Source organism: Gavia stellata, chromosome 18, assembly GCF_030936135.1.
Source record: "Gavia stellata isolate bGavSte3 chromosome 18, bGavSte3.hap2, whole genome shotgun sequence".
NCBI classification, from domain to species: domain Eukaryota; kingdom Metazoa; phylum Chordata; class Aves; order Gaviiformes; family Gaviidae; genus Gavia; species Gavia stellata.
The window spans coordinates 1154778-1168166 of NC_082611.1; the positions used below are offsets into that span (position 1 = coordinate 1154778).

General features: G+C 39.7%; 1 protein-coding gene across 2 annotated transcripts in view; it reads right to left on the reverse strand.

Moving 5' to 3' along the window:
- Positions 1 to 1150: 1150 nt before the first annotated feature.
- The window catches only part of RBBP6 (RB binding protein 6, ubiquitin ligase), a 33140-nt gene continuing 20901 nt past the window's right edge, over positions 1151 to 13389 (reverse strand). For both annotated transcript variants that reach the window (XM_059826262.1, XM_059826261.1), the window contains 10 exons: positions 12473 to 12645; positions 11666 to 11769; positions 10868 to 11223; positions 9680 to 9776; positions 9521 to 9599; positions 9371 to 9428; positions 7864 to 8226; positions 7420 to 7521; positions 4241 to 5983; positions 1151 to 3099 (listed from right to left, as the gene is read on the reverse strand). In XM_059826262.1, coding sequence (XP_059682245.1) covers positions 1530 to 3099; positions 4241 to 5983; positions 7420 to 7521; positions 7864 to 8226; positions 9371 to 9428; positions 9521 to 9599; positions 9680 to 9776; positions 10868 to 11223; positions 11666 to 11769; positions 12473 to 12645 — 4645 coding nt within the window. In that variant the 3' untranslated portion in view covers positions 1151 to 1529. The remainder of the gene's footprint in view (positions 3100 to 4240; positions 5984 to 7419; positions 7522 to 7863; positions 8227 to 9370; positions 9429 to 9520; positions 9600 to 9679; positions 9777 to 10867; positions 11224 to 11665; positions 11770 to 12472; positions 12646 to 13389) is intronic.

A 13389-nucleotide genomic window follows, 5' to 3' on the forward strand; every position in this document is an offset into this window, starting at 1 on the left:
CTGGAAGTGAAATCCAGCACTAATTCTGGTTTGTTCTTGTTTTAAGCATCACAAGTACAGGATGCTCAGTCTCTAACCCAGTATTTAAAATGTGGTAGTCACCCCACTGAAAAGCAAGATGAATTATTACTTTACTATTTCTGTGCTGCTAAATACCCCAGTAACGGTACCTATAAGCAGTGACACTTTCTGAACAAAAGAGTCTCCGCAGGCAGGAAGCCCTGAAATGCTGCTTTAATGTACAGTACTTTCAAACAGAACTCTTTTGGGGCAAATCCCAAAGCCAAACAGCCGAGGGCTTTCCCTATGGAATTCCATCGTTACCAGGATGCTATGCCCCTAATGCACAACGAGAAGTATTTCTTACCACGCTGGCTCTCTGACAGTTGAGCAACACCCACCACTCCCACCTTTTTTTTTTTTCTCCTTTTTTTTTTTTTGAAGTTAGATCTGTCTTAAAATTATCAAGCTAATTAAGTTTACATTTTCTAGACTCCCTGTCATTGTTCAAAGCAGAAGCCTGCCTTTCTAGTGGGCTTTCTTCTTCTGCCAAACTCATCTGCTGAACCCCACGTTCAATGGAAGGGTTAGCTCTCTATCATGTAATGTAGCACCACCGTATGAAAATACTACTGATAAAATTTCTATTTAAAAAACACAAACATCTTGGTGATCAGCATCATTATGAGAGGAAACAGACATTACAGGGCATGTTAAAGTATGTGTAAATGTTTGCTGGCAAACGACAACAGCCTTCTAAACAAACTGGAACAATGTTGAAACGTGACAGGTTCATATATAACGTTATTTTAGAACAGTCAGTACCAGCTGTTAAGAGTGGCTTTTGGGGCCAAATACGACCTTTTACAATATAAAAAAACCAAGTCCACTTGGCACATGAAAAAAGTGCACCTCTTGGCAGTAGCTCCCCACATTGCATCAGTTCAAAAGACTTAAAGTCCTACCAGTCTTTTCAAAATGAAACTTGTTGATGTGTTATTTTTCATACATGGTCGCTACCAGCAAGCTCTTACTGGTAGCTTTTTTCTGTCACTACGCTCTCCTCTGCTAAAGTTCAGCTACCACTGGAAATCTCATCACATTGGATAGTTTACTGAAAACTTTTTATTGTAATCAAAAAGTGACATAACAGGGCTGTAATGTATTCTGCAAATCATTCTGCTGATATTTTATAACTGATATCAGCTTCTTCTGCCAGGCAATTAAAAAAAATTCAAATGTGAAAATTTTCACAGTACAGTAAACTCCACCCAAACTAATTAACGGTGGTTAAAAATAAGATGCCCCAGCAAAACCTTTCATGTTACATGGTCACAACTCACAATTCTGTACAAAATGTTCACTTTTATAAAGCTCTGATGTAAAAATCAAATAATCAAGCAGCAATATTTTAAGTGCAGCACAGGGTCTTTCATGTCATTATTTACAACGCTTGAATTCGTTTACATTTTAACAAAATTTAATACAGATGACTTAGGAATTAAGTCATTTTTTTATTATCTGTCATTCTATGTAGTGACAGATTTCACTTTTTGGTCATCTTTCTCTTTATCTTTGCTCTTCTTCGATTTTTTCTTCTTGTGTTTGTGTTTTTGGCTCTTTTCCAATTCCGTTTCATTTCCAATATGTTTCTTATGCTTCTTGTGTTTCTTATGCTTCTTGTGCTTCTTCTTCTCTTTCTTCTTTTTCTTTTTCTTGCTGTCTTGACTCTCTCCTGAGCTGGCACTGCTGCTGTGGCTTCGAGTCTGACTCTCAGAAGGGCTTTGACTACGGCTGCGGCTAACGCTGGGACTGCTTTGACTTTGACTTCGGTTTGCTTCAGGCTGGTCAGCTGCAGCAGGTGCTGCCGTATCCTCTTTCGCCTTATCAACAGCCTTTTCTTTCGGTTCTTTAGAATTTTTTCCTGCAGCTTCCTCATCTTTTGCAGAAACATTACTCTCACTGTCACTTTCGTTGTAGTCTGGTACAAACGCAGCCTCATCAGTCTCTCGGGTTAGATCAGAAGAGAGCCGTGAGGAGCTGCTTACCTGAGGCTTGGGCTTGACAACACTTTTATCGTTTTGTCCAGTCACGTTCTCTTTCTCGGTTTTTACATCTGGTGATTCCTGTCTCAAAGGTGGTTTATTAACACTTGGCTCTTTCTCTTTATTGCTCTTTACTTCTGGTACATGCTTCTCTTTCTCTTTTCCTGAATTTTTATCTAGAGGTTTGTGTTCCTCCAACGTACGCTTGGTATCATGAGCAGCTTTGTGATCAGACTGCTTCCGCTCACGTGGAGGACTGTAACTGCTCCTTTTGGCATCGCCAGCACCCTTTTTGGACGGCTCTGCTCGTTCATCTCTTGGCTTACTTTTCTGTACTGATGTAGATTCTCTGTTTCGAGAAGGGGAGTCTTTTCTCCTTGCTAATTCACTCTTTTCATCTCTACGCTTGGAACTAGAGTGATCTCTGCTGCCATCATGGTCAGATTTTTTGTCTCGGTTAGGAGTGAAGTCTTTAGCAGTGGATCCACGACCAGCATCATGTTTCTCTGAAGATCTGCTGTCTTTGGAAGATTGAGAAATATTTTTTCCATTTCCTTGCTCAGTTGCACGTTCCGAGTGGTCTTTTTCTGGCTGAACACTGCTCTTCCTCTTCTCAGAAGTGTCCTTGTCTGACGAAGAATGATCCCGGTCTTTGGTTTTTCCTTTTTCATTCGACATAGAACTTTTTGAACTTTTTGCATCGTGCTGGGAGCTTTCATAACTTGCCTCTTTTGTAGTTTTCTGTGTTTTCTCCAAAAGCTCCGTCTCTTTTTCGTTGTGTTTTACAGGGTTTGGTGGCTTAGCACTCACATTTTTTATAACACTAGCAGGTTTTCCTACATTTGCAGGCACCTGGGTAGATTTAATGTCTTCTTCTTCAGACTCAAAGTCATCTTTATCCCACTTTGACTGAGGGACCTGGATCATAATAATGACATCTTCAGCAGGGGCTGTTATATCATTGTTATACTCCTCCATGGTCTTAATGACAGTTCGTTTTGTATCTGGCTTTTCTTCAGGCTTTCTAACGGGGCTTCCTCCAGTAGAACTAGTGCTAAGAGGAAAAAAGCGTACATTAATAACAGATGAGCTACACGCACTGCCATCTTTTGTAACATTTTATAAAATGGCTTTTGTTTCAATTCTCAATCTTCAGTATTTTTTCAAAAGATGTTCAATTAAGGGAACAGACAAGAGAAAGGATGAGTCCACTAGCTAAGATTATGAGCAATCAATTAATTTAGTACCTTCCTACTATATGTTTAATTAACAAAGACACAAGATTATCAGATTGGGGACTGTCTGATCCGGTAATTCCTTCATGTCCTATTTCTACCAATGGCAGATAAATTAGATCTACATTCTTGTTTCAACATGTAAGCAAGCAATTATGGAGGGGTCTACACAACCAAAGTTTTATCCTCATGTCCCAGTGTTGTTCTTTAGAAAAAAATGTACATTTTAAGAACTTTTTACAATATCAAAACACTATCTTAAGTCTCCAGGGTTGTCTTAAATGTTTTGAGTTTGCTTAGTCCTGCTTCTTTAGGCGCTGAAATGTAAGGAATAACAGCTCCACACTAGATCACCTTTTTTTTCTTCACACATAACACAACAGAGTATAGAAGAGAGATCTCCAAGGTAAGTGCCAAAAAAGTTGGCACTGAGCTGGAAGCAGTGTAGCTGTGTCAACATGGCACTGCGCTCAAAGCCAAAATCAGTACAATTTATTGGCAACCAAGCTGCTATTTCCGCAAGGTACAATTTCATGTCACACTGACAAAAGTAGATCAGTAAGGTACCTTGCATTTTTTAAAATGCAAAATATTGCGTGGTATAAATATGTCTGTTATCCTTGCCTTTAGCAGTAAGCTGGATTTGAAGGAAGACACAGAGGTGACTCCTCAAAGAGTCAACCGGTAATGAGTGAGAAGAGGGGAAAAGAAGTCCCAGAAGTAAGGGTCAAACATGTCACCAATGAATTAACCTTATTAGCCTTCTGTGCAGTACAGGCTGCTTGTTTTAACAAAATTTGATTTTGACCCAAGTACAGTTTAACAGGGAAGATCACAGATTATTCACTCATTTAGCACAGATGTAGCTGTTCCTTTCATTAGTCACCATAAAGAATGTAACTTTTTTTTGGGGGGGGAGGGGGTAGGAAAGAAAGAATAGGAAAAGAAATGATGAGGTACCTGGTGTAATCTACAAGTGTTGAACTAGATCCATCAGCTGCTGTTACTTTTCTTCTCGCTTTTCCCTTCGTTTTTTCTTGTTTAACTTTGCTGCTGCTTGGCTCGGGTTTCTCAACGGGTTCTTTTGCAGGTGGCACATTTTCTCCACTCACAATCTTTTTGCCAGTTTCTCGGTTAAGTTTAATCTTTTTTGCAGGGTTGTTAAGAAAAGCAGATTTATCCTTTTCTGGAGTTCGCTCTCCTTTTTCACCATCAGGCTCAGTCTTCCCCTTCGGTGATGTTTTCGCTTCAGCGGTTTCTGGTTTAGAGGCCTTTACGGAAGTGGCTTCATGTTCTTTATCAACCTTTTCATCTGCTTTTCTTTTTCTTTTCTCAGGTTTTGCATCAGAAGGTTTGCTTTTTTCAGCAGGTTTTTTTGATTTGTCCTCTTTGTTGGAGGGCTTCTCCGACTTGGCTTCTTTCGGATGGTCTTTCTTTGCCTTTTCCTCCTTGGCTGGTCTGGTTTCTGGGTGATCTTTTGTCACTTTTGGGTGAACTTTCCGTGGGGTAGCAAGAGCCTTCTCATCCTTTTGAGAGGAAGATGCTTTAACACTGTCTGTCTTTGGCAACTCCTCCTTCACTTTTTTCACAGGAGGTTCTGGTCGAGGAGATTTTTCGCGATCAGTGTCCACCTTCTCTTGGGAAGCTTTAGCTGGTTTAACTATATTGTCTTTCTTGGGAGGAACAGCCACTTCTACTTTCCGCTTTGTCTTGTCGATTTTTGCTTTTGGCTTATCCTTCTCTTTTTTCTCCTTTTCAGACACTGGTTTGAAAGCAATAGAATCTGCTTCCATAGGCTCATCTCTCACAGGGGTGGCATCATCTCTGCTTGGGAGCATGAACAGAGAGTCCGTTTTAACGTCTTCCGCTGTAACTGGCTCTCTTGGCTTTCTCGCACCTTCTAACAACTCAGCAGTGGGAAATCCTTCATTCTCATCCCCTTTTCTTCTCTTCCGGTGTTTTTTATGTTTATTTCCTTTGCCATCTCCCAGTGGATTCTCCACCTCCTTCTCTTTTGATTTTGTAGGATCTTTGATGCCATGGCTCTCTCTTCCAGATGGTTTTTCAGGGTAATTTCCAGCTATATTACGGTTTCGGTGGCTCTGCCCACCAGGATAATCCTCCCTACGTCCCCGAGCGTATGGCGAATTCTCTCGTCTGGTCCCAGGTGGACCAAACCTATCAGGAGAAAAGTTCTCTCTGTTTACCGGAGGTCGAGCACCAACAGCATAGCCCTTGTAAAACTTTTCGTACCATTCTCTATAGTTCCTTTCCCATTCTCTGTATCTCTCCTTTTCAAATGGATCTCTAAAGTCAACAGATCTGCCATAGTAAGCTTTCATATCATATGGTGGAACTTCTCTGTATCTGTTAAAATACTCCCTTTCTCCTTCCCCTTGAGGTATAGTCCGTTTAGTGGGAGACTGGCCTCTAAATACTGGAGACCTTGACCGCGAATGGTATCTTCTGTATGGGGGTGACCTTGACCTAGAACGGTGATAACCATGTGACCTTGACCTAGAACGATAGTTACGACTCTTCCCTTTGCCTCTTCTTGGATACGGTGGCGATCGTGAGTAGGAACGAGAATGGGAACGACTAAATGATCGCGAGTAGGAGCGAGAGCGGGAAGAACCTGATCTTGACTTGGAGTAGGTGTATGAACTTCTAGAGTAAGATGAAGCACTATAGGGAGACTTGGACCTTAAAAAGAACACAACACAAAAAAAATAAATGAAGTTAATTCAAAACAGTCACTCTCCCCAATTTTTTTCCTCCCAAATTTGGTTTGGTTTTTTTTTTTCCTCTCCATATGCTTATGTCAAAGCCTCTTTCAGCTGCTGACATAATACTACTGCAAATTGAAGAACTTGATAACATGTAAAAGTTTCTGCTTACAAGACAGAACAGCTGCTGCTTTGTTAGTGTAAAAACGTACAGGAAGTGTAAGTCTATTTCCACTCACTTCTAGCACATGAACTACCACAGCTATTGATTGATTTAAGGTGGTGTATACTGGCCTCTACTGGTACGTGAACACGCATTTTTCACCACTCCGCAACCACGTGCAGTGCAAATCATTTTGGTGCAGTAAGATGCAAAAAGAGCAAGTCTTAATGGTTACAGTGCACTATCAAACACCAAGAAAACACGATTTACAGTAAAGCTCAATTTTAAAATGCCAGCTTAGTCTATTTAACTTCACTACTTATTCGGCAATTTGTACAGAATGCAAAATACTTGTACTGCAATCCTACATATGGGACTATTTAATCAACACTTGTAGCCAGATGGCCTAGCAAAATTTTGCACATACCTCTAGCTCTAACCAAGGATAGTAACCGCATTTCAAGAAAAGTCCTGTCTAAAAGCTTCTAAACTCATCCTCCAGTAATAGGACTCAATGCCATTACTCCAGGAAAGATACTGACAGCATTACTAACAGAGAGCTATTCAGACAGACTCCTGCACAAGTGGTTTTTGGGGATAGAAAGCATCAGCTACCCTGAGTTTTTTTTCCTCACAAGTTTTTCTTTTATTATTTTTTAAAGAACCATTTCACGTTATTCCACATATATTCATTAGCATCATTCCTTCTCTCAAAGTCCGTCACCAATTTAAGATTTCCTTACAAACAAGTCTGATCTTTTAATTCTTAAGAAAAAATTAACAATGTCAACAAAATCCTAGCGAAAGCCACCAGTCTGCAGTCCAGGTTACCATCTCTCCATGTATCCACATGAGATAAACAAAAGAGGAAATGAAGACAATGTCTCTCACAGATCTCCTCCTACGTGCTTTGAGGTAATGGTTACAATCAGAATAGGGAGACGCAGAGAATCCAGCCACTACACCTATTCAGTTTCTGGCCTCTCACGACTGTCAGGAGGGGAAGGCTGTCATTACAGAGAAGCTTTAGTAAAAGAGACACCTGTTCCTTAACGACTGCTGCCCAATTTAACTATCAGTCAACTGTCATCTCTGCCATGTTTGAGCTAGTAACCTACATATGAAACTGCTATCACTGCTAATCCCTTGTATCATCCAGTCCATCTAACGATAGAGAGGAGGTGGAGTGGAACTCCTCCTGATTCTCCTAGACAATCTGCTTCTCCATTACGGACATGTAAAGCAGTTACCTGGAAAACGAACGCCTACGCTCCTTTTGAATCTTTTTATATTCCATCAATTCCTTAGCAAAATCATTTGTAAACTCATCAAGTTTGGACTTTTTCTTTTCCCTGTTAAAATAAGTTTGACCTTTATTACAATTATAGTTTGACCTTTATTACAAAAGACATCAAGAAACAAAACATGGCCAATATGAGAAAATGTATACTGCATGCAAATGCAAAAGGTGAACATCCTATTTAAGCAAAAACAGTTTAGAATTCCTACAAGTTTTAGGGAAAGTTTTAGAATTACATTTGTCTTGTTTTAGTTTTGCATGTTTACCATCTGCAATGAAAAAGTATATTGTAAAAAACAATTATGTCAGATGCACTTTACTGTAACTGCAGTCCGATACGCTATCGAAATACAAAAATGAAAAACAACACAAGCTCATTGAGCCAAATACTTACTCCTCTTTAAGTCTCCGTTGCTCTCTGTAAAACTCCTCCCTAGACAAAGGAGGTGCTTGTGTCGTTGGGATGGTGTTTGAATGAGCCGTTGGTACTGCTGATGGTACCCAAGCTGATGACATGCTTGCAGGAGCTGGGGGATATCCTGGAGGGGGGACAGTGTACCCAGCAGATGGAGGCTGCCCAGGTGGGAACTGAGGAGGAAACTGTGGCGGCGGTACCCCCGGCGGAAGCGGAAGTGCATGGGGTGGTGGAGGATACAAGGGAGGTGGAGGCACAGGCACAAAGACTGGTGCTGATGCTGGTAGTGTTGGGGCCTGAGTCCTTTGGGCACGTTCACTGTGCGGGCGTCCTCGACTTGAGCTGAAGAAACCCAAAAACACAGGTCACTGTTACACTCTGCCCTGATTTCGAAGAGGAAAGCAAGTGAAGCGGGAGCATGGTGGCGAGCACTTCTTGTTCTCAACTTAAGCATTTTGCTCCCTGCTTTCCGTTCATTTGAGATTATACCCAGTTCTTGATCCTCGTACTTGCCTTCCACATCCTCACCCCCAACAGTTCCCTCAGTCTTCTCTCCTTGTACTCAGCTTTGAGACTGTGGGTGGAGGCTGCCCATGCTTAAAAGAGACTCCCATCTCCCATGTGCCAAGGGCCCACCGCTCCTCTGCTACTCCTTGATACGCTTCCCACTTCTGATCTTCAAAGTACTGCACAGATAACTAATCTTCTCTCAAACCTCTTTTAACTTCTCCCACATACGCTTCCTATATTGTTGCCTCACGATGATGTATTTGGCCTGTTCTTGTCCCTGAATCATTATTTTCTTCCTGACTGAATTTGAGATTTTAGATAATCTGTGGGATGGATCCTGGTTTTTGCTTTAAGATTTTATAAAATACAATGCACCCTTACAATCTATCTGTAACAAATATATACCAAAATGGAGGACTAATCTGACATTGCAACAATAGATAAAACTGACTCCTCTCTCTTCAACGGACAGAAAGCAGCTTGGCTGTTTGAGATGACTAAATTGAAGAAATTAAAAACTGTCATAAAATAACAGCGCTGACTTTTCCAATAGTTTGCTCAACCAGTATCAACTAAGTTGTTAAAAAAAAGAATGTTGGAGGTTGATTTCTACTGGGAAATCAATTTCTTCAGCCCTATTCAGCCAGTAATCAAAAGGGTGGCTTTCCATCTGATCTTTTAATTGTATTTAATTTTTATATGTAATTATGGTTTCCTCAAAAAGCGTTCATTTCAGAGAGACCTCTTTTCCATTATGTACTGGAGTTTTATTTTAAATAATCTTACTGCAAGCAGAGATCCCCTTTGTTAAAGCTAATTCAAATTAAGACATTTAAAAATTAATTACCACTTGTATTCTCCACAACTATCTGTGCATACTTATTCATTATAAATCAGCTGTTGTATAGGTTATGTGTCACGGCCTCATTTAACAGGTTAAAAGGAGTAATATATTAAATTTCTGTAGAATACTTACAGTTCCCAGCCTGGTCTGCCACCGGCTGAGCGAATTGTACTGGCTCTCATTGGATGACCTTTTGGAGTGGGGAGAGGAAAAAGAAAAAACCCCATTCAGTTTCTCTGAAGATAATTTTTTAGAAGAAATTCTAAAGTTATAATTACTTACCAGTTGTGGGTATTGATTGTCCTTGGGGGCCCAGAAGACTTGGTAATGCTGGTTGTCTTAGTACAGGAACCTGATAGCCCTTGTGAATAAATGCAAGCAGTTAGAAAATAAGCTCTGCTAAAATACAAAAATCATTGCACATGTTGAAACAAAATTTACCTTCTCTTCCAACAAACTGCTGATTGACAGAGACGAAGATTTAGAAAGTTCAGCGGCAGTCACCAGAGCAGCAGGAGGTATAACAGTATCAGCATCACTACAACAAAAAACCCAATGTTTTTATTATTCAAACATTGTTTTGAAGTGCTACTTGAAATATAAAGTCCAACGGGAGAAATGGCTGACTACTGTAAATGGAAAAAAAAAATTTAAAATAACCTTCACCAGATTTACAAATGTGAAATTGTTCGATTCCAAATGAAGCACTGAAGAAAAGTCAGTTTGGACTACTGGCATTTAAAGAGGAAGCTCACTGGAAGAACTATTTTGTTAAGCTAGCTGCACATTTAGAGTACATATAACCCACACACTGAATCTCAGTTTTGGAAGATGCAAGAACTGAAATTCTATTAGGAAATGTTTATGTGCTAGTTCAGAGGCTGCCTTAGAGGGTCTTTTGAATTGTGATCCTTTGTATTCAACAGTACAGCTGAGCCTGACAGTCTTGTGGACAGAGTGGCCATTTGCTTTCAAGGCATAACGCTGAAAGGATCGAAGCCCTGAACAATAGTACAGATTTTTAATGTATTTTCGTATGACTTCACTGGGTTGCAAACTTAAGACTTTCATGTTTGTAAATACTTAAAATTTACAGTGTTTCAATGTTTATTATGCATCACTGACTACACTGTGTATTACTGAGGATGACTCTGACTTATCATAATATTGATGACAGAAATACTGTAGAAAAAAGTAATGTGAAAACACCCGGTCAATTTTACCTATAATCATGCTTTTATGCTTTTCATGAAAACATTTATTTCCTCAGTACTAAAAAGAAATTAATGCACTCAGGAAGGTTTGACCTAACTAAATGGTACTTTAGGAATTGCTAGCCACTTAAAAATCAAAGGGCTCCTGGGGAAAAAAGTTCCTCTTTCAGGGTAAACCTGTACTGAATGACTGATAAGGGAACCAAACAAGGAATACTTCTGAGAAAATTCTTGCAAGAGGCACACTTCCAACTTACCAAAGCGTCCTCATTCAAAGTAAAAACAAAAACCAGAACTTCCACAATTATCTGGAACTGTAACTAATGCTACATAAATTGCTAGCTGAGAAGCTCAAGAATCTAACTTCAGCATTTTGGTGTCTTTTATATTCATGCTGATCTACAGATTTACTTACCGAAAAGGTCCATCTGGCTTTTCACCACGGAGAGATAGGGACACTGCTGGAGGGAGATCAGAGACGACGACAGAAGACGGATTTACCGGCAGCCCAGCTGCCACAGGTGACTGACCAGGGCCCAACGATGACAAAGCAGCAGCAGAACGAGAAGCCAGAGAAGCTAATGGAATCATCAGTGGATCCTGCTGTCTGGAAATTGTTGGCCGGAGTAGAGGCTGCAGGTTGCGTGTTATTGTTTGTCTCATTAGGGGTGGTGGAGGTGGTGGCGGTGGTGGCTGCTGCTGTTGTTGCTGCTGAATCTGCTTACGGAGCCTTTTTGTGTAGCCAGTTTCATTTTTGAAGTTGTTCACAGCCTAGAGGCACAAAAACATGGACAAAAAGGTAGTATGAAACTTCAGTAGACAGACGAACAAAAGCCTGCGCAGAGTAAAATTGCTTGTGTATTCCTGTAAATGCTGTCAAGCCTAAAATAAATCAACATACAGATAGATGAACAGGTCACATTAAATCCCCGATATTAACGATTGGTAACTCGGAGTATATGTATTTAAAGTACTTCAGTGTTAACTCCGAACTTGAAAGTGAGGCAATCATGTTAAACAAAAGGGTGACCTCAATTTGCCAGATTGTCTCTAAAGAGCTGTAAGCTTCTGTAACAACAGATCACGCATCTGAACAGTAAATTTAGCCTTATTCAATTCAGCCTTGCTTAAGAAAATGTAAGAATATTTTCTTCCCTTTCAGCTTTTTACAAATAGATTTTTCTTACAGTTTACGTAAAAGTAATCATGCTACCTGGCGTAGGAACTTGTTGGCAATTAAAGCATCAGGAGAAACATCCGTTTGATGACACGTTGGGCAGGTGTGTTCCTCAGATTCCAGTAACGCTGTTCTAATACCTGTGAATAATCAGAACCATCAAAAAAGTTTTTAGCCTAACTAAGGAAATTTTTTGGGTTCTAACCAATTATAAAAACATGTATACGATTAATAGGTGAATATGGTCTTGAATTGAGAGCACGAAGCTATAAATGCTCAATAGTGTAAAAAACTTCTAGTATGCACCAAAAAACTCTACAGTTTTGCTATTTCACTGTTGTCACATTTGAAGATGTAGAGTAGGCTGTGTCTTGTTCGACTAGTCTTTTTTCCACTACCTAGTACAGTGAGAAGTCACCAACCTCAAGTTTCATGAATAAAACACATCTCAAAAAACCATTAGCAGGTTTGAGTTCTGAAGGTTTTAATCAACTCTCCCACAGAGAAGAATGTGGATTAAATGCCTAACTATCCGTTTGTGGCAGACCCCAGTAAGTCACCAGAGTTAGATATGTAATTTTGTGCGGACAAACTAAATACATTTGATATCTAATACTGTAATCACATGCACAATTATGCACATTTCTTATACTCATCCTTCCACACGTAAAGAGGATTTAACCAGATACGTAAGAAGGGAATGTGAGAAGAGTCCTTTCCTATTCAAGGTATACTTAAGTATTAAATAGAACTGGTAACAAAGTCATTTCATTATCTCCTATTTCTGCTTCCAGAAGATCAGATTTGATGTTTTGAATTAACAAACATGGGAGTAACACTTACATTCATCACAATAACTGTTTCCACAGCAGGGAATAACAACTGCATCAGTCATTATATCTTTACAAATAAGACATAACAACTCATCTGGAATGGGATCATCTTCTTCTGAGGAGGAGGACGGCTCCTCTGGTAAAAAGGGAGGCTTTTCCTTCTTTCCTATAGCATAAGCTTCCCTGAAGGGAGGGTGGGGAAGAAAAAGAAAAAAGTTAAACATGGGTAAAGGCAAACTTTTCCAAGCTTTGGATTTTATCAAAGGAAGATAATAGATGGAATTCTCCTCACTCCACATTAGTCTTCTAAAACACAGGTATTTAGTTTAAACTACTTTTCTATAGCCACAACGCTAGAAGAGGGAGCGGGGAACAACTTCCCTTCTGCAGAACTCTCCCATTTATCGGATCAAGTAAGAAATTAGCTCAGGCTAGAAAAATCTTTTCTTGACAGCTAGAAATCAGGTGAAATGAATCCTACCTCTCTTTTGCCAGAGGGTAAATGTAAATTGCAGGCTTAGGATAAAATTAGTCTCCAAGTATTATGTTTTATAAATGGAAGATGACTACATTACAGCTTCTCCAAAAGCAGATCCATGATAGAAAAACAGAATTGCTACCAAGTGCATTTTCAAACAGCCACTGTTCTGAGCACACAGTTCTATTTTCTTAGTTTGTATCAACAGGAAAACTTCAGTCTGTTTCGCACATGAGATTTGATAAAAGTCAGAGGGGGAGGAAATCTCAGTCCAACAGCTTTGTTAAATTTTGCAAGAAGCCTTTGAAACATAAACCAGAAGCAAAATGAGCTTTCAAAGAGAATGATTCCAACTATAAACACTACTGAAATGTTTTGCAGAAATACAGATTCTTAGCATACCACAAGTTTAACCAACTTCAGGGGTACGAACAATAGAATCATAGAAT